General features: G+C 45.6%; 1 protein-coding gene across 9 annotated transcripts in view; it reads right to left on the bottom strand.

Moving 5' to 3' along the window:
- Positions 1 to 24048, bottom strand: part of LOC135916523 (ankyrin repeat domain-containing protein 13C) — a 55307-nt gene that overhangs the window by 15845 nt on the left and 15414 nt on the right. For 8 of the 9 annotated variants that reach the window (XR_011508415.1, XR_010568965.2, XR_010568966.2 and 5 more), the window contains exons 7-12: positions 22436 to 22591; positions 17533 to 17600; positions 17158 to 17251; positions 13152 to 13301; positions 2113 to 2141; positions 1812 to 1912 (exon numbers count right to left, since the gene is read on the bottom strand). Coding sequence is in view for 2 of the 9 variants with exons in the window: in XM_065449921.2 (XP_065305993.1) it covers positions 1812 to 1912; positions 2113 to 2141; positions 13152 to 13301; positions 17158 to 17251; positions 17533 to 17600; positions 22436 to 22591 (598 nt within the window). In the remaining 7 variants the exon portion in view is untranslated. The remainder of the gene's footprint in view (positions 1 to 1811; positions 1913 to 2112; positions 2142 to 13151; positions 13302 to 17157; positions 17252 to 17532; positions 17601 to 22435; positions 22592 to 24048) is intronic. The other variant, XM_065449923.2, reaches the window with a different exon arrangement.

Here is a 24048-nt window from a genome sequence, read left to right as displayed (position 1 = left end):
CCGGCAGCAACGACAACCACAATTACCAGCTCTGTTTCTGACACTAACAAAAGCCTGGCAAAACTCAGAAGAAGAAAGTCCCGCACTCACCAAACCTCGCAGCCAAGAATTCAGCGCAGTCGTTCCGCTGCAGGCAACCAGTCATCACACAGGGCTCGTTGCACTGCTCCCGGATGGTCGTTGTGCTGCTCAGCATACAGTCAACCGCATATCTTCGCTGCTGGCCTTCGTTGTCGCGATCTCACCGCTGGCAACCAGATGTTTGAACCGCACCGATGGCACCGGCTGTTGGAATCTCAGCGCTGCCACCAGCTGTTGGAACCTCAGTGCTGACACCCGTTGTTGCAACCGGACCGTTGGCGCCCGTTGTTGCAAATGGGTCGCAAGCCCCAAGGGTAGCGTTGGCCTGGCGGCCTGGGGCACACTGGAAGCATCCGAAGGTCCCAGCAAAGCATGAGGCGACTGCTAACAGAACAACTTGTTTATTCTAGCATCGCAAAGAGCGGGCGGTCAGGTCGACCGAAGTAGAGAGACGGGAGAGCACGTTACTCAACAGAAGAAATCGGAGCCTCTCTCCTGGCGTCCGGGGGCAGCTGCTCTTATACTCTTGGCGTCGCGGGCAAGAAGGAAGGTCACAGGACGACACCACGTGACAGCGGCGACGGACGGACTGAGAGACACGTTGGGACAAGGAGGTGACGCATCAGCCGGGCCGGCGCCGGTCAGACCTCCTCGCTTCACACTGGGGGAGCTCCTCTCCCCGGCCGCCGCGCTTTGACAAGCGTGGGCACACACACACACACGCACAGACAAAGACACGTGGCACTGAACATGCCGGGACGCGCTCGGCGGGGATGCGTCGCGGCCGCTCCGAACGGGCCAAAATGTCCGCCGCCCTGAACGAAGCCCCGGCGTACGCCGCATCCACGCAGGCTACACCGCGCGTCGTAGGCGAAACGTAACAGTAGTTACTGAATTGAGGAATTTTCTTTATTTCAATTTTATTCATCTCAACGCCAGGGGTCAACCAATATCCTGAACTGCCCTTTATTCGGTTTTACGGCACTCAAGGTCAATGGTTGTACAACATTGTAAGTCAGCCCATTTACCAGATTCAAACGATCACTTTTTCTTTTTTTAATAAAAAAAACGGAATATTGCCTGCGTCTTACAATCAGATGCAAAGTAGAAACATCATTTGCGGAGTTCACAACAGCTTACCATCAGAGTCATCACAAGACGGCAACAGAACTTTCCACATAGGTTGGCAAGGATGATGTGCAACTTTTAATTTTGCTGTTCATTTTAAGAGGAGCTACTTTACACTTAAAGATTGCGGGAAAAAAGTCCCTTCACATATTTTTGTCATTCAAGAGATTTAAAAGAAGTGCCAGTTGAACTGGCTAAATTATCAGTCGAGGCACAGGCCACCATTCTGCTTGCAATGTTTGCAGAGTTGTTCGAGAAATGTGGATTTATCAAAAGCATCGAACCACAGTGGGTAAGGTATACTGTGGTCCATAGACAATATATTAAAGAGCTGTCTGACAGTAGCAACAATTGACATTAAGTACCAATAAATTTACACTTTGGGATGCTAAATACCACAGATTGCATCTCCTTCCAATCGTGAAAATCAGAGGCATGTTATCTTTTGTTATAAAATCGGACTGTGTGTATGACTTGGTCAGCACATTATTCTTACTTTGAACTAATAAAAACTGGGTATGTGTTAGCTCCAGGGGCCCTTTAGATAGAATCAGGTAAACATGGAACATTAATTCATCTATGAAACAAACAAGGAATATTACCTATTTTAACAGGAAAACCAGGAGGTAGCTTCATCTGTACAAACTCCCGAAGCTTGTTGAAGTGTTTGAATGGCGCTATCACTTCCAGCACATTTAGGAGGCTGCCAAAAGTGAAAAAAATAAACAGACAAGTCAGTGCACTGGATACATTTTTCATAAACAGCCACTTCCACAAACCATAGCCAAAAAATTATCAGTCACGATAAGGGGAAATGGAATTGGGAAGCATCTCGGAATCATGCAACAGTCACTAATGCAGCGAGAATGTAGCCAAACCTAGAAAAACTCAATCGGTACTCACGAATTTACAGTGAGAGGGAAATGTTGACTCTGAAATGAAAAAGAAAAAGTCATTACTATCATCATTATCAAATATTTATTATCTATAAATATGCATCACAAGCTCCTGCCAGACCTGACTAATAAGACAAAGAAGAATATATAGTATAAGAAATCAAAAAGAATAAAAAAGCAACTACTAATACAAGCTCTAGGTGGGGAGCTCCTTTCTAAATACATGGGAAAGGCGAAATCATTTTTCTCATAAACTACTGCACTGATTTTCATGACATTTGTGGCATTTAAAAAAAAATTATAACCCAGTAAATCTGGGAGGCACATTTTCAATTTATGCCATCAATTCATTTTTAAATTCTTGAAAATTGTAATGTTTCAGAAAAAATGATCAAGTTTGCAACTCTGAAACTCAGCAATCAAGAACGATATCATGATTATATAAAATGCACTTAGCTATATATCTAAAGTATACAAAATTTATGTATTATGCACCACTCTAAAGCATACTAGTACTAATGTTTGAGTACAACTTTTACAAAACCCTTGTAAGCATTGAGACTATTTCACTTAAGCTGTAAATTCATGTATATCACAATTGTCTGCTCGAGATGCTCTAACATATGTAGTTTAAAGAACTGTAATATCTGTTCTTGATGCAGAGTTACGAAATTGTAAACTTCATGCTAGTATATTTTTGAACGAATTTCTGGCACTATGTTTTCTACATTTGTGCTATTAAATCAAAATTCTGCTTTCTAGATTAACTATAATTTAACTTTCTCTGTAAAATGCACCCAATTTCATTCGAACGGGTCCAGCATTGTCGCATAAAAGCCTTTCTGAATTTTACATGTACAGTCAACGCCAGTTGCAACGGACTGTGATACTCCAACGAAAAAAGCCCGTTATATCCAAAGTCCATTCTATGGAAAATTAGGGTCATGGTATGATGTGAAATTGCCAAACTTCACATGCAAAGAAAACTTACAAGGTGCATGAATCTGAGGACACCTAAGCACTTCTTACGAGTTGCGAATGCGAAAGCATTAATCTACAATTGAGTGCCGCTGTGCGGTCCTTGCGCTGCGAGTAGTAATGTATGATAGCGGTACGTGATGCCCGAGCCAGTATGCAGCAGCACTCTGCAGTGACAACTGCCTCTGTCACTGACATCCTGTGCAATGCAAGACCGAAGAAGCAGCAGTGGCCACCAAGGCCGGCTGCTAAGCCCAGCAGCTAAGCGCAGTATGGGTGAGAGCGAGAGATACAGACCACGCAGCGGCTTCTGAGAGCAAGAACAAGGGTGACATGGCATCGCAGCAATGGCCTCTCCCCTCACATAACACCTGGCATGCCAGCGCAGCAGAAGGTACAGCAAACAATGGGAATTTAGACGCTGTTTCGATGCCACAGGCAACTGCTTTCGCATTAAAAAAAAATACATGCAGTTCTGTCTCAACCCACTGTAATGCCACACCTTTCCAGCGTTTAACTCTTTTGTTACAATGAGAAAATGGTAGTTCTTTATAGGTCCAGAAAAAAAATTATTTACAACTACAAATAATATTCCAGCACCCATTGCAACAAAGTATACTATGCACAATGAAATGCTCTTTCCAAAAACATATGTTGCTAAAAAAATTATTAGTTATATAACAAAAATTCTAGAAAGTGCCATTTTTGCTGCCAGTTGATTAAAACAACAATAAAAAGAGATGATATCCACAAAAACATTAATATTGTTACGTAGGAAGACACCAACGAAAAGCTATCTACAAGTATATTTACAAGGCAATATGGCGCAATTGGCCAAGAGGCAACAGCCCGCGCTAGCTTCCAATCGTCGTCATCGTCTTCTTAGTGCTCGGCTCTTCATCATTGGAAATACTATCCCGTAGCACTACCCCAGGCGGCAAAAGCGCCGTCCCCGAGCGAATAAAGGCCTGAAGCAGTGTAGTAGGTCTTGAGCCTACTGACGTGCATGACATCACTAGATGCCAGAGTAGATGACGTGGTTGAGCTGACAGGAGTAATTTCGTAAGTCACAGGCGTCACCTGGCACAGCACGCGGTAGGGCCCTGTGTAACACGAAAGGAGCTTTTCTGAAAGTCCGACGTGACGAGAGGGCGACCACAGGAGCACGAGTGCACCAGGCGAAAATTGTACGTCACGGTGGCGGGCGTCGTACTGACGCCGCTGCGTGGTTTGCGAGTCCGTCAGCCGAGCACGGGCAAGCTGGCGTGCCTGGTCGGCGAGGGCGATGGCGTCGCGCGCGTACTCGGTTGTTGAGGTCGCAGCAGGAGGAAGTACTGTGTCAAGGGGCAAGGTCGGTTCGCGCCCGTAGAGTAGATAAAATGGAGAAAATCCGGTGGTGTCGTGCCGGGAAGAATTATACGCAAATGTGACGTAAGGAAGTGCTCGGCTCTTCATCATTGGAAATACTATCCCGTAGCAATATCAAAGGAAATTCAGAATATACCTTTCAAAGATAAATAACAGAGGAATAGTGTTCAAAAAATGCTTAGTACACCGCTGTTCTTTGGATTAAAAAAATAAACTAAAACCAGTTCATCACTCATGCCACGCAGTGAAGCAGTTCCTAGATTTTGTGAAGCATAGGTGCACTCCGCACTTTTCCCACAAAACATCTGGTTTTTGTTCAACTTTGCGGTCCTTGTAACACATTTTGCAGTTCCACCTTTTTGGCATTTCTGAGGACGGTCCAATGAGAAGTCCCAGGAACATACTTCACCAGTTCGTCTAGAGTCATGCACCTCTTCCGGGACCAATCACTCTCAGCCTATCTGGGCAACTACAAGATTATGCATCATATATCTGTTAGGTTTTTGCAGATTGTCTTTATCACCTCTGCAGAGGAGAAGAGTAGAAAGAAATTCCACGCCGTTGTAAACTGTCTTGCGCTTATCTGTAGTGCTGGGGCAAGATGTGCTACGGGTGGTCTTGGCGTGAATAGAGAGAGAATGAAGAGGAAAGGCAGGGAGGTTAACCAGATATGAGTCTCCGGTTTGCTACCCTACACTGGGGATGAGGGATAGGGGTTAGAAAGAGGACAGAGAGGAAAAGGCTAAAAAAAAGAAAAAAAAAACGAATGCGCACACATGGAGACACACACACAAAAGGCGTTCCAGTTAAAGTCGTTCACACAGGCCGGTAGATCGCAAGAAGCGCAAAAGCGCTTGCACGGCCTTCTGCTGTGACGGTAGGTCCTTTCGATGTTGCAGAATTCTTTTTTCGGACAGCGGTTGGTCGTCCAGTTGGTCAAGTTCGTGGCTAAGGCGTGCCCTCTGTGGACTGTACTGCGGGAATAGAAGTTTCTTTGCTGCTAATGGCAGCACATCATAACCAAGCAAACTATGTGAAGTACGTCATAACCAAGCTAAGTATGTGACCTACTCGTGACGCCTGCGGCAGAAAGGATGTTCCACATCGACCGCCAAGGTTTGTGAGCGGTGGTGCTGGCTATCACTCCCAGGGTTAGTTCTAGTAGCAACACATAAATACCCGTAGCAACACATAAAGATGTGGGATCGTTCCCTATTTGCGGCAAGTTGTTTTTTTACCCACTTCATTTATCCATTAATCTATAATTTCTTTATTTCAATTAGCCAGTAGAAGTAATTTCCCCTGTGTTATCCTTGGTGTCTTTGTTTGTTGGCTTCTTATGATATGATTAATAAAAATCGGGCCTCTCAGTTAACCCTCTTCTCGTAACCCTGGAGTAACGCCACTGTGAAGAAGTATTCACAAAGTACCAAGCGCAAGAGCAGACAACATTGCGGCCGGCCTCAACCAGAGGAAAAGAAAGACGAGGGAGGCTCGTGCAGCGCATGAAAACGGGGCTCGCGCAACAGAGATCGTTGGAACGCCGGCGCGACTAGGGCCACCGGGCCTTCGGAACCGACATCTCCTGGCGAGGTTCACCTGACCAGGCGTCCGTCTTCGGGACTGGGAACGCCTCAGGTCGTTGCCTCGCACGAGACCCCGGAACGGCCTGCTGCAGCCTCGAACCCGCTTCTACGCGCGTGGTTCGGGTGACCAGGCGTCCGTCATCAAAACGAGCGCCTGGGGCCTGCTCGAGACTCCAGAGTGGCCTGTTCGCGTCCACGGAGCTGTGGGCCGTCCACCTTTTCCTGCCCCGCGTTGCTGCGTCAGCTCTACCACCACGCCGGTCATCACTCGACGAACAAGTGTTTCACGTCAAGGACTCCACGTGTCACCACACTCCAGACTTAACCACAACCTCGTGAGACTACATTATTTCCTACTTACGAACAACCTTGTATGTGTGGGTCTAGGTTAAGATATTTTTTTTCGTGTTCACGTGCCGTCTAATATAATTGTGTGTTTGCTCATCATGCACCGTCTCCTCCATCTTCCTCGCGTCACACGCTTTGCAACGTCACGGTCCTAACATCATCACATATCTGGCGTCCGCGAACAGGACTGCTCTTACGCTATCGAGAAGAGCAGCACATTGCATATGCGTGTCTGACGGGTGAGGATGGAGACAGACAAGCTTACGGCAATTGGAAAAGAACTGGGGTTGACTGGCCCGGCACTGAAACAATGGGTAGACGAAGAGCGCGCACGCGAAAGGGAAGCGCGTGAAGCACGTCTAGCTGAACGCAATGCAGCAAAAGAAGCTGATACCGAAGCGCTAGCTAGGTTAAAGGCTGAAAGGGAAGTGCTCGAGCTCAAGTTAAAGTTGAGGGAGTTAGACGCAACAGCAGGTAGCATGACTACCGGGCAACTTACAGAGAGAGTGCACGCAGGTGCTACCGAGAGCTACCAAAGTCCGCACAAGCTAATCCCACCATTTAACGAAGAACGCGATGAGTTGGATGCATACATTCAACGATTTGAGCGCGTCGCAACGAGCCAGGGCTGGCCACAAGACAAATGGGCCCTATCGCTGAGCCTCTGTTTGACAGGCGTAGCTCTAAGTGTTGTCGGCAGAATGGCACCAGATCATGCCATGGACTATGCGACACTAAAACAGACGCTTTTGCAACGCTTCAGGTTCACGGAGGAAGGCTACCGAAGGAAGTTTCGGTCAGCGAAACCAGATAATTCCGAAACTGGTAGACAGTTCGCCGGTCGTCTATTGGGATACTTCGACCACTGACAAGAAATGGCCAATACAGACCGGACATACGATGCTCTGCGGGACAAGATTGTCTCAGAACAGTTTCTGATGACTTGCCATGAGAAACTGGCAGTCTTTTTAAGAGAAAGGAATTGTCAAGGAATTGACAAACTAGCGGAAGCTACTGATCATTACATGGAGGCGCAGGGGTTAGTTAACATTGGCAAAGGTAACAACGAGAGAGAACCTAGCAAGCCACCAGGTCAAGCTCGAACTCCTGAGCGACAAGAAGAGAAGGAAAGACCACGCTGCTTTCTTTGTGGTAAACGCGGTCACAGAGCTGCTGATTGCTGGACCAATACGAAGGGTCCAAATACAAATACATCTGTCTGTGGAATGTGCCGCCGTACTGGGCATAAGACAGGTGACTGCCCCAAAAAAGGCAACAGTACCGAGAAGGTTTCGTGCTCGATGCAGCAAGTAAACATGTCTAAGGCAGTAACCGAAGAGACACAGACCTTGCGTCGAGTTCCTGGAAGTTCGGAACGCGGGAGAACGCAGACGCGTAAACAAGACGAAAAGTCTATGCCTACTGCCGAAGGTGTGCTTGAAGGACATCCCGCTACTGTCTTGCGAGATACGGGATGTGACTCTATTATTGTCAAGAGGTCCCTTGTACCAGACAGTAAGCTGACAGGAAAAATTTCCTCGGTCTGTCTTCTGGACAGAAGAGTGTTGAAGCTACCTGAAGCAACCGTGGAAATCGCGTCACCTTTCTTCACAGGCAAGACTCGGGTTTTATGCATGGACAACCCTTTATATGATATTGTCCTGGGAAATGTGAAAGGTGTATGGAACGCCTCTAATCCTGACAATGGAGGGAAAAGACATCTTTATACACCGAGCGCTGCAGATGAATCATTTAGAGCAGAAGGTGGAAACTGCTCTACCAATGAATCCATCTCTCCTGACATTTTATCATCGGCTGCTAGTGAAACCAGGGACAAGTCGGAAGTGGCGGCGACAACCAGACAGCCAAGATCAAGTCCGCCTTCATTACCAGTACCAGCTATAAACCCCCTAGACATCAGCCCAATCGACTTGAAAAGCAGGCAAAGGGAGGACAGCAGTCTATGTAAATGCTTTGAAGTAGTGGACCAAGAAATAAGGACGAGGTTCGCCGACGTCCAATTCTTTGTAAAGGAGGGAATTCTTTATCGAAAATACACACTGCGGTCAAAGAAACAAATGGAACAGCTTGTCGTGCCCAGAAGCCTTCGTCATTTTGTGATGAAAATGGCTCACGAAGGGATCCTTGCCGGACATCAAGGAATAAAGCGAACCACAGACCGTGTGAGCGAAGAGTTCTACTGGCCTGGATTCCAATCAGACATCACGCGATTTGTTAAATCGTGCGATACGTGCCAGAGGACTTTTCCTAAACATCTAATAGGTCGAGTACCATTGGGAAGTACTCCCGTCATTGATACCCCGTTTCAGAGAGTTGCCATTGACATTGTGGGACCATTAACTCCCATGTCAGAGAAAGGGAATAAGTACGTTCTGACAATGGTCGATATGGCAACGTGGTATCCTGACGCTGTGGCACTGCCTAGCATTGAAACAGAAAAAATAGCTGAGGCACTTCTAGAGATGTTCTCTCGTGTGGGAGTCACACAGGAGATCATCAGTGACAGAGGCACATCATTCTCGTCACGCCTGATGAAGGAGCTGAGCCGTCTTCTCTCTTTTACGCAGTTGCCAACAACTCCGTATCATCCGATGGCAAATGGCCTTGTGGAGAGGTTCAACGGCACCCTTAAACAAATGATAAGACGAATGTGTCAAGAGAGCCCGAAAAAATGGGACCGTTACTTGGCACCCTTGCTTTTTGCTTATCGAGAAGTCCCTCAGTCAAGCCTGGGTTTTTCGCCCTTCGACTTGTTGTATGGCCGTTATGTCAGAGGGCCCATGGCTATATTGAAAGACTTATGGACAGGTGATCAGCTTGACGATGGCACAAAAACCTCATACGGGTATGTAGTTGAGCTACGGAAGCGTCTTGAAGACACTTGTCGTTTGGCCAAGGAGGAGCTTCAAAAAGCAAAACTTGTCCAGAAGAAGCACTACGACCAGAAGGCCAGACCACGTCATTTAGCTGTTGGAGACAAGGTTTTGCTACTGCTGCCTTCGGACAACAGCAGATTGATTCTTACGTGGAAAGGGCCATTCACTGTACTTGAGAGGAGAAATGACGTCGATTACGTCATTGACCTCGGGACAAGAAAGACACTGTTCCACATAAATTTACTGAAAAAGTATGAGGAACGACTGCCCATATCACCGCCATTAACGAAAGCGTCAGCTGCTTGTCAGACTGATGACACCGAAAATGATGATCGACATGCGTACCGTTTCAAGGAAAACAACCAGCGGCCGACGCGAGTTTATTGGCATCGCTCTCTCATGGTGTTTTAAACATGGCGTTTCAAAAGCATGAACTTCAACTGGGTGTAACTTTAATGCCGAACAACATTTGCTGGCATGTTAGTTTAGTGAATTTTTGTTTTCACCTTATATCGTGGTGTTGTGACTTCTTCATGTTGTCATTATGCCGAGTGTGCGGGTGCTCGAAACTCTAGTGTTGTAATCTTTGTATGTACTCTTACATACCGAATGTGCGGTGCTCGACACTGTAGCACTGTGGTATTTGTCATCTGTACTCAAACTTGCCGAGTGTGCGGTGCTCGGAACTGTGGTGCAGTGGTAATACTCTTGTGGTGCGCGTTTGCTACGGTGGACCAGCGGCTATCGAGTACACTTAAGTTCTTTGAACGAAAGAACTTTCTTAAGTAGGGGGTGATTGTGAAGAAGTATTCACAAAGTACCAAGCGCAAGAGCAGACGACATTGCGGCCGGCCTCAACCAGAGGAAAAGAAAGACGAGGGAGGCTCGTGCAGCGCATGAAAAAGGGGCTCGCGCAACGGAGATCGTTGGAACGCCGGCGCGACTAGGGCCACCGGGCCTTCGGAACCGACCTCTCCTGGCGAGGTTCACCTGACCAGGCGTCCGTCTTCGGGACTGGGAACGCCTCAGGTCGTTGCCTCGCACGAGACCCCGGAACGGCCTGCTGCAGCCTCGAACCCGCTTCTACGCGCGTGGTTCGGGTGACCAGGCGTCCATCATCAAAACGAGCGCCTGGGGCCTGCTCGAGACTCCAGAGTGGCCTGTTCGCGTCCACGGAGCTGTGGGCCGTCCATCTTTTCCTGCCCCGTGCTGCTGCGTCAGCTCTACCACCACGCCGGTCATCACTCGACGAACAAGTGTTTCACGTCAAGGACTCCACGTGTCACCACACTCCAGACTTAACCACAACCTCGTGAGACTACATTATTTCCTACTTACGAACAACCTTGTATGTGTGGGTCTAGGTTAAGATATTTTTTTTCGTGTTCACGAGCCGTCTAATATAATTGTGTGTTTGCTCATCATGCACCGTCTCCTCCATCTTCCTCGCGTCACACGCTTTGCAACGTGACGGTCCTAACATCATCACAGCCACTCATAAAACAACGGTGTGACGACGACTCCATGACTACTATGGTACGACGATGATGGCATGATGAGTCAGATGACAAAGGTAGAAGACGACGATGGAATGGCTGCGACGGCATCACGATGATGGTTTGATGACAACTCCATGATGACGATGGCATGACACACACATGTGGGGACACGGGACGTCGACTGTATGACGACAACAGTGCGACGTCAGCATTGCGAAGACTGTGTGACAATGATAGCATGATGATGACTGCATGGCGAGAGTTCGATGACGAAGCTGGAGTGACGACAATCGAACTACAATGGCATCACGACAGTGATGAGTGCATGACGGCTGTATGACAAAAATGGTGTGATGACAGCCTGACGACATATGACTGCATGACGACGATGGTGTGATGACAGCCTGACAAGAGTAGGATAAAAAACCTGGAATGACGGCGCAACGACCACGACAGCATCACAACCAAGTAGCTCGTGGCCCAAGCTGTTAGATAAATTAGGTTACTCGGTTGGTGTAGAAGGCTTGACAATGACATGACGAGAATCAGATCATAAAGCCAGAATGACGACAATAGAACAACCACAATGGCATCATGACCAAGGCCTAAGGTGGCAGACAACCTGGGTCACTTGGTCGGTCTAATGGGCTAGACAGATAGGTAGGCAGGCTCAAAATAGCTGAAGTAGGCAAAGAATGTTAACTGCATTAAAGAGATTATTCCCATCCCTGAAAGTGGAGGGGGCAGTCCCGCAGTAACGCAAACAATTGAGGAGTACAATGCCATACAATGAGTGTTGCAAAAGATGCCAAACTGACGCTTCGAATTAAGCACTTCTCTTGGAAATGTATGGGAACTTGTTCTCCCGTCTCATCCCATTCAGTGCAGAATCAAGACTCAGTTTTCGGTGGCACGGTCACAGTATACCAGACACCAATCAGCAGTGTCTGGTACCACAAGACTGCTCCATCAAGTTTTGGTGACATGAATATACTTCTTTTTCTCATCTAAAGCCATGCTGCTCTTAGCGCACATCTTCAACTGGTCACAATAAAATGTAAAGTAATCAATTATGTTGCACTCTCGATGAATTGATGCACTACGGTATTAACTAATGGTTTGACAGCTGTCCAATAAAGAAATAAAAGCACGGCGACAATGTTTGGTCAATGCCCCTTGTAAGCCCATACCACACATAGGCTGCCACCTCTATGTGTCTTGCACTTGCCGCACCTTGCGAGAAAAGGCAGTTTGCACCTACAAGAGACATGCACCAGTACGCTTTCACTCATGGCTAGATGCCTTGGCAGACATTGCTTCATGTTGAGCAATCGACAGTGCTTCAATATCCGCAATATGGATTTAGCTCCTATCCATTGGTCAAGCTGGTACAGAACAAACCAAGCCTGCACCAAGCAGCATGGCCAGACTGGAGCAAATGTGCATGGCCAGCTCGGCCATGCACATAGCAAACAATGGCCTATATGCACTACAGTTCCACGTAGTTGCATCTGCTGCACATCATAGATACCATGGCTGCTGCGACGTACCACGACAAGCCTTCTCGCTGTAAAGACACTTGGACCTGGGTGACGTGGCTCCAGGCTAATGGCAACCCGAGCCAGCCCAAGCAGCCATATCTGCCTTGAACAGATATCCAAGCTTACAACGCGCTTCGACACGCACAAGCTGTCTCGCAACATCCACACATGCGAAGGCAAGTAGACGAAAAACTTGCGTACGGAGGCAACTCTATGTGTGGTGTGGGTTTAGCATGGTACTTTCAAGTCATGAACAGCATGCACGTATGAGCAAGACATAGTGTTCTTGACCAAAAAGGAGTAAGCGCAGAATGCCATAGAAAGGAATTGCATGAGAGATATATGGTGATTATAGTTAAGGAATAAAGTCAGCTGGGGAAGGGTGTAAAAATTTTCCCTTCCGCTTTTAAGTAGAAGCGCTATGAAGATGCCATTAAATTTACCTGCGGATAGTTCAGACAGCAGTCTGATTACAGACAGTTTATTAAGCTGCCGTACAGCGTGCCTTGGACTGGGTTTCCTTGTGTTTGGTTGGCAACACCTTAGCTCACATAATGGAACTGGAAACCCATCAATTTCAATCCGACTGGGCTCGCACTATTCCTAGACTCCATCCATGTACTGGAGATGCAACACCTCGATAATGCTCCACGGCGTTTCCTACTATACGACGAGCAAAGAACAAGCATCAAAATATCCTATTTCATTCTTTTCATCTGCAGAACACATTTTTATTAAATACCTTTTCAGGGAAGCTCATCTGCTTTCATTCACACAGAAAATTTTTTGTCTAATGTTGGCAAAGTAACATTTCTTTTTACACACTCACCATGGCCAGGGTGGCCTTGAAAACTTTGGTAGTTGTCTTGCTGACTGGTGTTCGCCCCAGAATGGGCGGGTTTCCCGGTGTAGCTGAGATGTAATCTTCAAACGTGACATCTCTTTGTGGAGGCGGAGGTAGTGACTTTCTCCGTTGCGGCTGCAGAGGGCATCACAAGGAGGAGTTCGTCAGTAATTTATTAAAATTAAAATCAAATTCTGGGCTTCTATGCGAAAAAAAATTCTATATGATTGAGGCACACCAGAGTGGAGGACTCCAAATTAACTTTTACCATCTAGGGTTCTTTAGCGTGCCCCCAATGCAGGGTAAGTGGGCGTATTCACATTTCGACGCCATCAAAAGGAGGCTGCTGTGGTCGGCACTTGACATGATGGCCCAGAGCTTATCAGCGCAATGCACTATGCCCCCTCTGTGGGTATTAATTAAAAAAATAAGCTGTGGCAACAACTGCACTGAAATCCATATCAATTCTTACACTTAAATTGTCCCCACAAGGTTTCCTCAGAGTATTGCCTCACACTCCTCCTCCCCCATGTGCATACCTAAAAACACCGCTAAGAAAGGAAGTTGCTGCCCTGACAAAGACAAGTTTCCTTGTTAAAACATGGGCTCCGGCAACATTTTATTGCAGTAGCAATTATATGGACACTCTAAAGGTACAATTATAGTCCGACGTTATCGGCACACGGGCGAGCGTCGCTTACGTCCAGTCACGCTATGCTGCTTGCATTGAGCCAGCCAAAATGCCGTCCCCTCTATACTTCGATGTGAGTGGCGTCTGCTGCTCTCCTTGGAGCATGCACTTCCAATGGGCGAAAACACATGATAATTCGAACATGCAAGCATTTGCGACGGTTAATTCAAACATACTGCACTCTGACAATGCTTTCAGCAGCGCACCAAATCATGTGGCAGTGCCTCCAACAAGCATTCCTCTGACCTCGCCAGAGAGCTTAGGAGAGAACCCTCAATGCCACGTGCAAAGAAAAAAATACCGTGGCGGAAACTTGTGCGCAGGTTTGTGCACACTCGTATCACCGATTAATTCTGTTAGTGACAGGTGTCCTGTACAGTCAACGAACAATTTTCCCGACCCCCAATTTTTCAGACGTTCCCACTAATTCAGGCACGTTTACGGCACCGCCATGTGTCCCATAGAGTCAATATATAGGAAAGTCTGAAATTTCGAACGCAAAAAACCTTCGCCGTCCGGTTGTCCAGACTTTTTGTCATGACCGCAGGTGCGAAACGACATTAATCGAAGCCACCGCCACCACCATTTTGATTGCCGCACCGCCTTGAGCTGGCACTCTCGCATGCAGAACCACCGGCAGCCCTATCCTCACAGCGGCAATGCTAGGCTTAGCTACTTCAACATTTGCTAACAAGCGTCTTGCTGTTCAGTGCAGTGCTTTTCATTGAAACAATTCGCCACTGTTAGCAATGACGCCTACTCCACCTTTGTAATCCTCGCCAATAGTTTCGAGGTGCGGAAAGCATGGCATGTTGCATAATGCCGGTTTCCGAAAATCAGCTTCGCACCAATACAGAAGTGTTACGCGGTGACGCATACCAAAAATTCGAAGGGGCAATTGTCACGGGACGTGGTACGTTTCCTTTAATTATACATGCATGCACCCGCCGTTTCTTATCACAGTACGAGCACCGATACACCTAATAACTGATTGTAAATTGTAAATACTTCCAACTCACGTGTTAGCTCAATGCACAGGTAAGTCCTCCATTCAATTAGCTTCCTTTAATTCGAACCTCTTTTATTTCGAACAAATTTTCAGGCCCCTTCAAGTTCGAATTACAGAGACTTGACTGTACCATGTCTAAATTTTTTATTTTGAAGATTAAAATTTTGCAACATCTTTAGCAACATATCGCCAATAAATTTTTATATAAAGCATCTGTATATAAAGCCTGCTAATGTGCAATTTGTTGCACTTCGGAAAAAAATCCAGCCCTAAAGGGTTAAAATGATGCTGAAGAACAAAAAATTGTTTTAGACAAGTATTCTTTCAAAACTATTTCCCATACTATTGCATAAGAGGTTGATTATTAGAGAAAAAAAAATATGACCACCAAACTTCCACTTCACGAACTTCAATCCAAAACGCCATCACTCGCATGTCAGTGTGACGTCGTAGATTCCTCATGTTTTGAACCATTGCAGCAATGTAAAATTTGATTAAACATGCTAAGTGAAGACCTTGGCTCCTTTAGAATGTAATTTAGTTCACATTTCCTAATAGAATAACTAGGCTCAACCAGACACCATAAAAATCCACAACGTCATGGCAAGCTGGTGCGAGAACTTCAAGACAGCAGCGCCACTTGTTTTTGTTTTTGCACGTTCTTCGGCTCACCGCACCTCCTCTCAGGTTTGAGCGGGAGAAGGCCTGGTGGCTTGGTGAGACTTACCTGCAACGCCCTGTCAATAACGGTAACATAAAACAGCCATGTCCTCCACCAACATCTCTTTCAAAATTATCCTGCTAGCACCACAATGCTCTGCTGCCCCCTACAATAAGCACGTGAAATTGACAGGGGCAGCTTTAAACATTTCAGATGCTAAAAGCGCGTTCATAATTGTTACAACCCAAGCCAAGCATGTCCAAAACAGTTACAGTAAAACCTCGTTAAACCGTACCCGCTTAAACAGTAGTTTCGGTTTAAAAGTAGTAAAGTCAATTCCCCGACTCAGCGGCCATTGAACATAATGTATTTTGTATCCGCATTAACCGTACCAGCTTATTGCGTACGCATCGGTTAAAACGTAGCGTTTCCACTTTTCGTCGCGCAAACATGGCGGTGCGTCGTCTCCATCGGGCGGCCCGGCAGAACAACAAGCCTCAGAGATCGGTACAACGGCCTCCAAGCGCCCTGTGCGTTTGCATGTGAAGCCGCATCAACATCAACATCATTTCGACGCCGCATGGACGCCATGCCAGAGAGCGTTGTGGCGACGTGCAAGCGAGGACTCACGTCATGTCAAAGCTAGGATAAAAAAGACGCCGGGTGCTCAGCATAGAAGAAAAATTAGACATCGTCCGTGCTACCGAACGTGACACGAAGAAGTCGGCGGTGGCCTGCGACATGGATCTGCTGTTGACTACAGTGTGTGGCATTTGGAATGCGAAGTTGCTCGGCAGCGCTGCTGCGACCGCGAAGCGATGTCGGCTACGAGGTTCGACTATTCACCATCGTTGCCGCTGTTGCCGAAGTGTCAACTAGCGACAGTGATGAGTACGACACGGAAATCGACAGCACGGGCTATTCAGGCCCGACAGTGGCAGAAGCTGCACGTTACGTCAGCCTCGTGAATGCGATCGTCGCAAGAACAGGGGCGCAATAACGTAACTATTCCAAACGAAAAGTTTTCCGAACTCCGGCACCCGGCAATGAAAAAGGCGCCACGGGACTTATGCAGCACTACTGCGCGCGTGCACGGAGAATACGTAACGCCAACGAGGAATCTGTCGTGCCGTGCGAGTGTTTGCCGAGAAGAGGGGAGCTGGCTGAGAAGCTGGCATGCAGCTTCAGTAAGTTTGAGGCCGCTGTCGTCGTGCTAGGCCGCCGCGACATCAAACGAAAATAACACTTACGTCCCGCGAAGTGAATAAATACTGCATGTTTTTTCCCCTTTCATCGCACTCTCTCTGAGTTCCGTTATCGACAGGTAAGTGGGCGATCTCATGCTATTTCGCTTAAACAGTACTACCGTTTAGTACGTACTTTTTCCGAGCTCCGGCCGACTACGGTTTAACGAGGTTTCACTGTATAGTTAAAACCACGCAGATGAACAGTTCATAGAAACAAGGTAAGGGTTAAACTGGCCACCTGTAATATTGGGCACAATAATAAACGGATAGACGGTTGGGTCACAGCTGCTCCTAATCAGTATAATAATAATCCTCCTAGAGGCAACGAGATAAGGTGCAGAACACAATTGTATGTAGTGATTGGCTTAGATCTGGTGACACACCTCTGCATTTTCTAGGACCGTCGCGTTGCCTCTCGTAAAGCTCTCGATTATTGCCCTGTTCTTGTGAAGATCTTCCTCAGTGAGGTGCTCCCTCCTGCAAATGGAAACACAAAAGTCAGACTACATGGCAACATGAACTTAAGTAGGAATCAAGCTAGTCACATATTAAATCATAATTGCCGTTTCAATTGATTAGTGACTCATTAGTGCCTCCCAGTCACTTCTGGTGACCACACATGTGACCAGCAATGTAACTTCCACTTTCGCTACTGCACTGTCTTTTCAATTGTCATCTCGACCTCTAACAAGTTGCACAATATGCTAATGCCAATTCCTCTACTTTTGTTATGTGACATCAAAGAAATGCACACAAACCTTTTCCGAGACTCGAATGTTAGGCCATTGATGCTGTAGAAATCTGCTCGAAACTTCCCGACCATCTCCTGCAAAACAAAACATTCCACAGTAGCTATTGTAACACATCAAAAGCCCCAATACAAACGCAGCTCTATACCTGGGTCACTGCTTTCAAAGCAGTGAAAAGTGTACAATTATACTACAGTGACTAACAACTTCAACCTGCAGTTACATGCATTCAACTTCTGGTAATTTGTCTTTAGGCTTAAGAAAACATTCCCACCTCCGTATGTCCATCTTAACCGCACGACAATTGTGCAATAGTGAGAAACAGTTCATCTTAATTACAGCAGCTACAACTGCAGAGGGCATGGGCACTTTGTTACAAACATCACCTTATGGTGAAAGAAGTGTTGGCACATGAATCCAATTGCACTTCTTTTACTTAAGGGAGTCTGTACACGCGGTCCTACTGTGCAATTTTGTTCGTCAGCAGCTCTCAGCACAGCAAAGTTAAAAATAGATTCAAGCAAATTAAATACACGGAAACAGGCAAGGCAGAGGTAGAATCCTGAATGAGAAAAATTGGCATCTACCCGAGAAAACCTTTGTTTAGCTCAGGAAGCCTCCCCCCCCCCCCCCCCTCCTCTAGAGGTCATTTAATCATTGCACAAGCATATTCAAGTTGTCAATTATTTTGCCTTAATGCTGTTGTTCTTAAGTTCCTCCTACTTAGCTCAGTTGGCAGGGCTAATGCCCCAGTCAGGAAGCAATTCTGGGTTCAACCTGCAGACCAGGACAAAAGCTTTCGTCTATGCAGTTTTCCTTGTGAGGAATCAGTTTTACTTTTTCCTAATGTTCCTGCAGACCTGTGAACTTTAAATGTTGTAAAATCCACAGGACACCAAAAGGAAAGGGGGGGGGGATAGCAAGCATTCCTTTAAGATCTTGTCCTGAACATGCGCCTTCTATACTAACAAGTTTCATTACTGCCATGGCCATGGATTTCTAGATAATTGAAAGCAGTTGTTTATTATTTACAAGCTTCTCAGTTGTCAAGACATTTAATTAGTAACAGTAACGATATAACCACGATATAACAAACAATATAACGAAATTCTCGATATAACGAAGTATTTAACTTTTGACAACCTTTTGTACATAGAACATCATGTACTTAGATTCTCAATGTAACGAAGTGTGTTTGTATGTGATTTCAACATAACTAAATTTCACTGCCGCCGCAAAGGAATGCAAAAACAATAAATGGATAAGAAAATTCTACAGCCCCTCTCCCTGTAAAAAATATTGATCAGCGACTGTACTTACTTGCACAGAAGGTCGAATTTCAATACAATGAAATTTCAATATAATGAAGCAAATTGCCAATTTTACAGACTTCGTCATATCGAGGTTCAACTGTACTAGCCTGATTGCCTCTTTTACCAAATGGACCAGATGCTGTCTTCATAAAATATTTCATATTCGATTTGACATTTCGTGGTCACAATTTATTAGAAAATTTTACGATTCGCACATCTTTGTGTACCTAAACATCGTTCAAGAACACTGAGACATATATACCTGCCAACTCACTCAAGTTTTCCACAAAGTTAATGCATTTGGGCTTGTTTCACTATATCATGAATGTTGCATCAATTTTACACAGACTAAATTCTGTTCGTCCAAAAATTTCACTCGACGGTCCCCGAGCCTCCCATTGGAAGTCTTCTAGTGGTAAACTGATCCAAAAGGGTGTACACTTGCATTGAGCAAATGTAGCATTGAGCAAATGTACACAGGCAAGTTCCCAAGCAGGCAATATCGGCAGCACCAGCCACCGAAAATGCTACAGTGATCTAAAAGCAATGTGTTGTTTGCCAGTATATTTGTTGTGCCAATACTGTCGCTGTTTGTGCTCCAAGCCCAGAGGTAGCCACACAGTGGACTCTCTTTAAATGGAAACTGAAGGGACCAGGGAAATAGGTTCCGTTTATCAGGAGTTCCATTTACTGAGAGACTAAGCTGAATGCAATTACATGAATACAAAACTAACCAACTATGAGGATGATGCTCCGTTTTAAGAGGCAGTTCCATTTAAGCGATTTCCGTTTATCAAGATTCCACTGTAGTATTTAATAAAATGGGGACACATACAGTGTTGTGTTGGCAGAAGGAGAGAAGTGTGACATTACAGCACCGCACACTGTTTTAAAGGGATGCAAATGTGGCCCGACTGGTCAAACAATAAAACGTAACAAATTAGTCCATATGCAGCATAAAAGTGAACCCTTTATATTGAGTGACTGGAAATTATGAAGCAGAATTTATCTGCACTGTGCGTTCACTCAAGAACTGGTGTGCCTGCGCAACAACCCTTCAAAATATGGTTGTAACGTTCACTGTTCTGTGTTATTTAACAGTTCAGTAAGTGTTTTTTTCTCATATATTCGCAAGAGATCACTATTCAACATCTTCAAATAGTGAATCCTTGAATCGAATGCAAGTTGAACAGCAGGGGCTGTTCCAAGTGATATTTGAAATTTTGGATATTTGCATAACCCCTACATTTAGATGTACACCAACCTCCTCTTTCATAAATACAGATTTCATATAATCCCTCAGTTTAATATTGAATCAAAAATGTGACAACATTTCATCTTGTCAGGTTAAACCTTTGTGAAAAGGAAACAAGGCAAAGCTGTCCAAATAAAAGGACACAGGTGTTTCAATTCATTAAGCCCATTTCACATGCAAGCGACTGTGCCGCAGCAGTGACGGGAACTGCACGGCACCACGAGTTTTCATTTTACATGCACCCTTCTTGCACAATGCTTGTCACTGTGATGAGAATCTCAAGGAATGAGTGTCTGCAATGGGTGCTCACAGAAAGCATCTGCAAGCAGAGGAAGTTTCCATGTTCTCCAAAAGGTGTTGCAGAAACTATTTCAGCAAGTGTGAGATGTAGGTTTTGTTGCTCGAAGAGCAACATTAGTCTTTGCATTTTTAAGTAAAAATACACTGTGCTGATTCCCATTTATTTTGGTTTCAGTTCTTGTTTTAAAGCGTCCTCCAACTGTACTACTGCAATTTGGCATGATATGCGTCTGTTACCAGTTCTTGTTCTCGAATGCAGCCCATGCGCAGTCTGTACCACAAAGATGAAAAAAGCCTGGTGAGTAGGAATGGTTGGCTTCTAACCAATTTCTCGTCCCCTTTTTCCCCACAGAGCCTTCGAGCAGAAAAACAGCAGTCTCTTGGGTTTATAAAACTGGAATGACCTTTCGTGAACGAATACGAAACCTAACTACGAGCACATGTAACCACAGTTAAAAACAGCTGCATGCACTGCAAACAAAAACAGTGGAGTGCCACTTTGTCCCCTCTATCCGAACCCACATCGGCGACACAACCCAGTCGGGCAAGAAGCGGAACAACACCAAGTGCACACAATTTTGTGCCATGATAATGGAAGTTCCCATCAGTTGGTTTGACACTGGTTGTCATTTGCCAGAAAAGCATGACTAGCTCAAGCGTTGAAGCTCCTTGATGCTTCAGCGCTGCCCCTGCTACATGCTCTTCACATTAATGCTTGCTGATGCTATACAAGTGGTCAGACGTCACTGCCAGCGAATTTCTCCAAATGTTTCAAATGTGATTGCAACGGCACCCGCCACACAAAGAACAGGATTCGGGGCTGTCGCACTACTCTTCAGCTAAAATTGCTTTCATGTAGAACAGGCTTCATGGGAGCCTTGTTCACAATATGCTGACAAAAGGTCAGTGTGAGTTAAATATGCTTAATTAAACAGACATTTTGCTACTGTTTAAGTGTACTTAATTTTTTGCCTATCATCACAGGCATCTGTTTTAAGCATACTTCGCCTGTCACCAATTTTTTTTTGTCTTGTGAACAAGGCTCCCTTCTAGAGTAAACAGAAACATCTTACTCTGTTACATCGTCAACATTGCCTTATTTCCTTTTGGCTTCCAAGTTAACAACATAATGAACTTCTTAGGACGAAACGGCAGAAAGGAGAGGACATGACAGTTCAAAAATGTTACTTTACCAACTCGCTCAAATTCAGACCTTAGTAACAGTGTTTAAAATGTACTGGGGCATCTTGATGGGGCCCTGAGATTCCCTCAGGATGCTTATAAATAATTGCAAAATTAAATTATGGGCTTTCACATGGCAAAACCACAATCTGGTTATGAGGCATGCCATAGTGGGGGACTCCGGAAATTTGAACCACCTGGGGTTCTTTAACGTGCACCTAAATCTAAGTACACGGGTGCTTTCACATTTTGCCCCCAACAACATGTAGCCGCCGTGGCCGGGATTTGACTTCGCAACCTTGCACTTAGCATAATTTTGCTTGGAAAAGCATGCGGGGAAAAAAAAAAAAGAACACACACACTGCAGGCAATTTCATGACTTAACGTTCAGGTACTCCGTGATCAATACACCTGATGTCCAGCTTCCATTAAGCAATCTATTTTGATACATTTGCATAAAATACATGGGTACGAACATGTAAAAGTTTAAGTGGAACAAAAGAAAGTACAGCTCCCAATCAGGAGCCTTGTTCATAAGATATTCACAAGTCGAAATTTCTTTTGTTTTTAAATCTTCTGTGGTCACGGTTCATATCTTTTACGCAGCTCTGCTGACCAGACCAGTTTTCATCGAATCCTAGGTTTTATGCAGCTGGTGTATATACTATGCGAAGGTATTGCTAACAAAATTTCCCATATTCGACATCAAGAATAATTTGCTGTACAGAGGTTCATCATAATCAGGCTTGACAATAGTGTGTTCAGCAGGTTTTTAACATGCGTGCGATTTGCATGATGGTGAAAAAAGTGCAGGCATTGGAGCACAAGAGCTAAGCTGCGGCAAGTAGACTGTGCCACTCACGGTTTTGTCCTCCCGCATCAGCCAGCCGGACTGCGCCCTCTGGAAGGTCACCGTCTTGGTTGAGATCTGGCCAGCCACAATGTCGCTGCTCATTAGTATGTCCACCTCGTCCTCAATCTCAGTTTCTGTATCCTGCACAAGGACGTCAACTCTTTCCTTACCATGGAAAAAAAAAAAAGAAGCTTTTTGAAGGCGTTAGTACAATATCTTTATTGAACTCACCAAAATGTTTACCATAACATGTTATATATCAATGGAAAGCTCGTGAAACACATGATCCAAAGATATAAATTTCGAACACAAATTTCAGAGTGTAATGCATACTTTGTGAAGAAAGGAAACTACTGAAAAACACAGGAAATGTTTACTATGTTGTGCTGATAACATAAAAAAGAAAATCCGAGGAAGCCTAAGCACTTCTTTTGAGTGGTGAATGCGAAAGCACCAATGTCCAATTGAAGGCTGCTGAGCGGTCTTTCGGGTTCTGCGCTTCGGCTAATAAGCCATAGTGGTACGTGCTGCCCAAGCCAGCAAGCAGCAGCCTGCGGCGCCAACACCGCATGCCACCGACGTCCTGCATGATGAGAGACCGAGGGAGCAGCAGTGGCCACCAAGGCTGGCAGGGGCGCCAAGCAGCTAAGCCCAGTGGGTGAGAGAGAGGGAGACACGGACTGCACGCCAGCCTCCGAGAGCAACAACGACAGTTACGTGGCGGCACGGCGATTCCCTCTCCCCTCACGCAACACTTGGCGTGCTACTGCGGCAGCGAGTGGCCCCTTTTGCCCACTCTGCTCCATTGAGGGGCGCTCATAATGTGGCATCACAGTCGATGGCAATGCAAATTTAGGTGCCATTTCACTGTTACAGACAAGACACTCCGACTTTTTCACTCAGTGGGCCATTTGACGCTTTTGCATCATTAAATGAAAATAACATTCTCGGATATACTTGATGCTTTCACTTTGACTTCCAACAGCTGATGAAGGTTTCAATGTTCTAGCTCATAAGTGATGTGTGCTACAAAAAATATTGGGTCCCAAGCAGAAATTGCCCGTTCCAGATAGGTGGCACAGATACTGCACAAAATGTCACATTATCAGTAAAACAAATCCTGTCAGAAGGCAGCAAACGAAACTTGCTGCCCAACAGCTGGCAAGTGTCCAGGTTGGTTTGGCAGGTTGCCACTGTCCAACTGAAATTTAATGATCTGACCTCATCTTCAATCTTACTGCGATTAGCAGCATCCTAACAATCATTTGAAGGCACAACATAACTGCAAGACTGCCATCGTCCAGAGCCCAGCTACAGGAGCACACGCCATATCGTGACAATCACAAGGTGCACACTGCTTGTTAATAATCGCAACTCCCGACAAGGGCAAAGAAATAACTTCGAAAATGAAAGTCTGCTCCTTGGATTACACATTGTGGCCTATAAAACGGTCACGGAGAACCCTTAAAGTTGGCACTCATGAGTCACTCGCGACTCATGTTCAATGGCCACAGAAAGGAAAGAGTGGATTGCAGAGGCGTTTTACATCTCTAAGTATCTGGTTGAGAAGTAATGAATGCTGGACATGCTCGCATTCCACACTCAATAAAAAATGGCGCAAA

This window comes from Dermacentor albipictus, chromosome 9, assembly GCF_038994185.2.
Source record: "Dermacentor albipictus isolate Rhodes 1998 colony chromosome 9, USDA_Dalb.pri_finalv2, whole genome shotgun sequence".
Classification (NCBI taxonomy): Eukaryota; Metazoa; Arthropoda; class Arachnida; order Ixodida; family Ixodidae; genus Dermacentor; species Dermacentor albipictus.
This window is presented reverse-complemented; position numbering and strand designations above follow the sequence as displayed.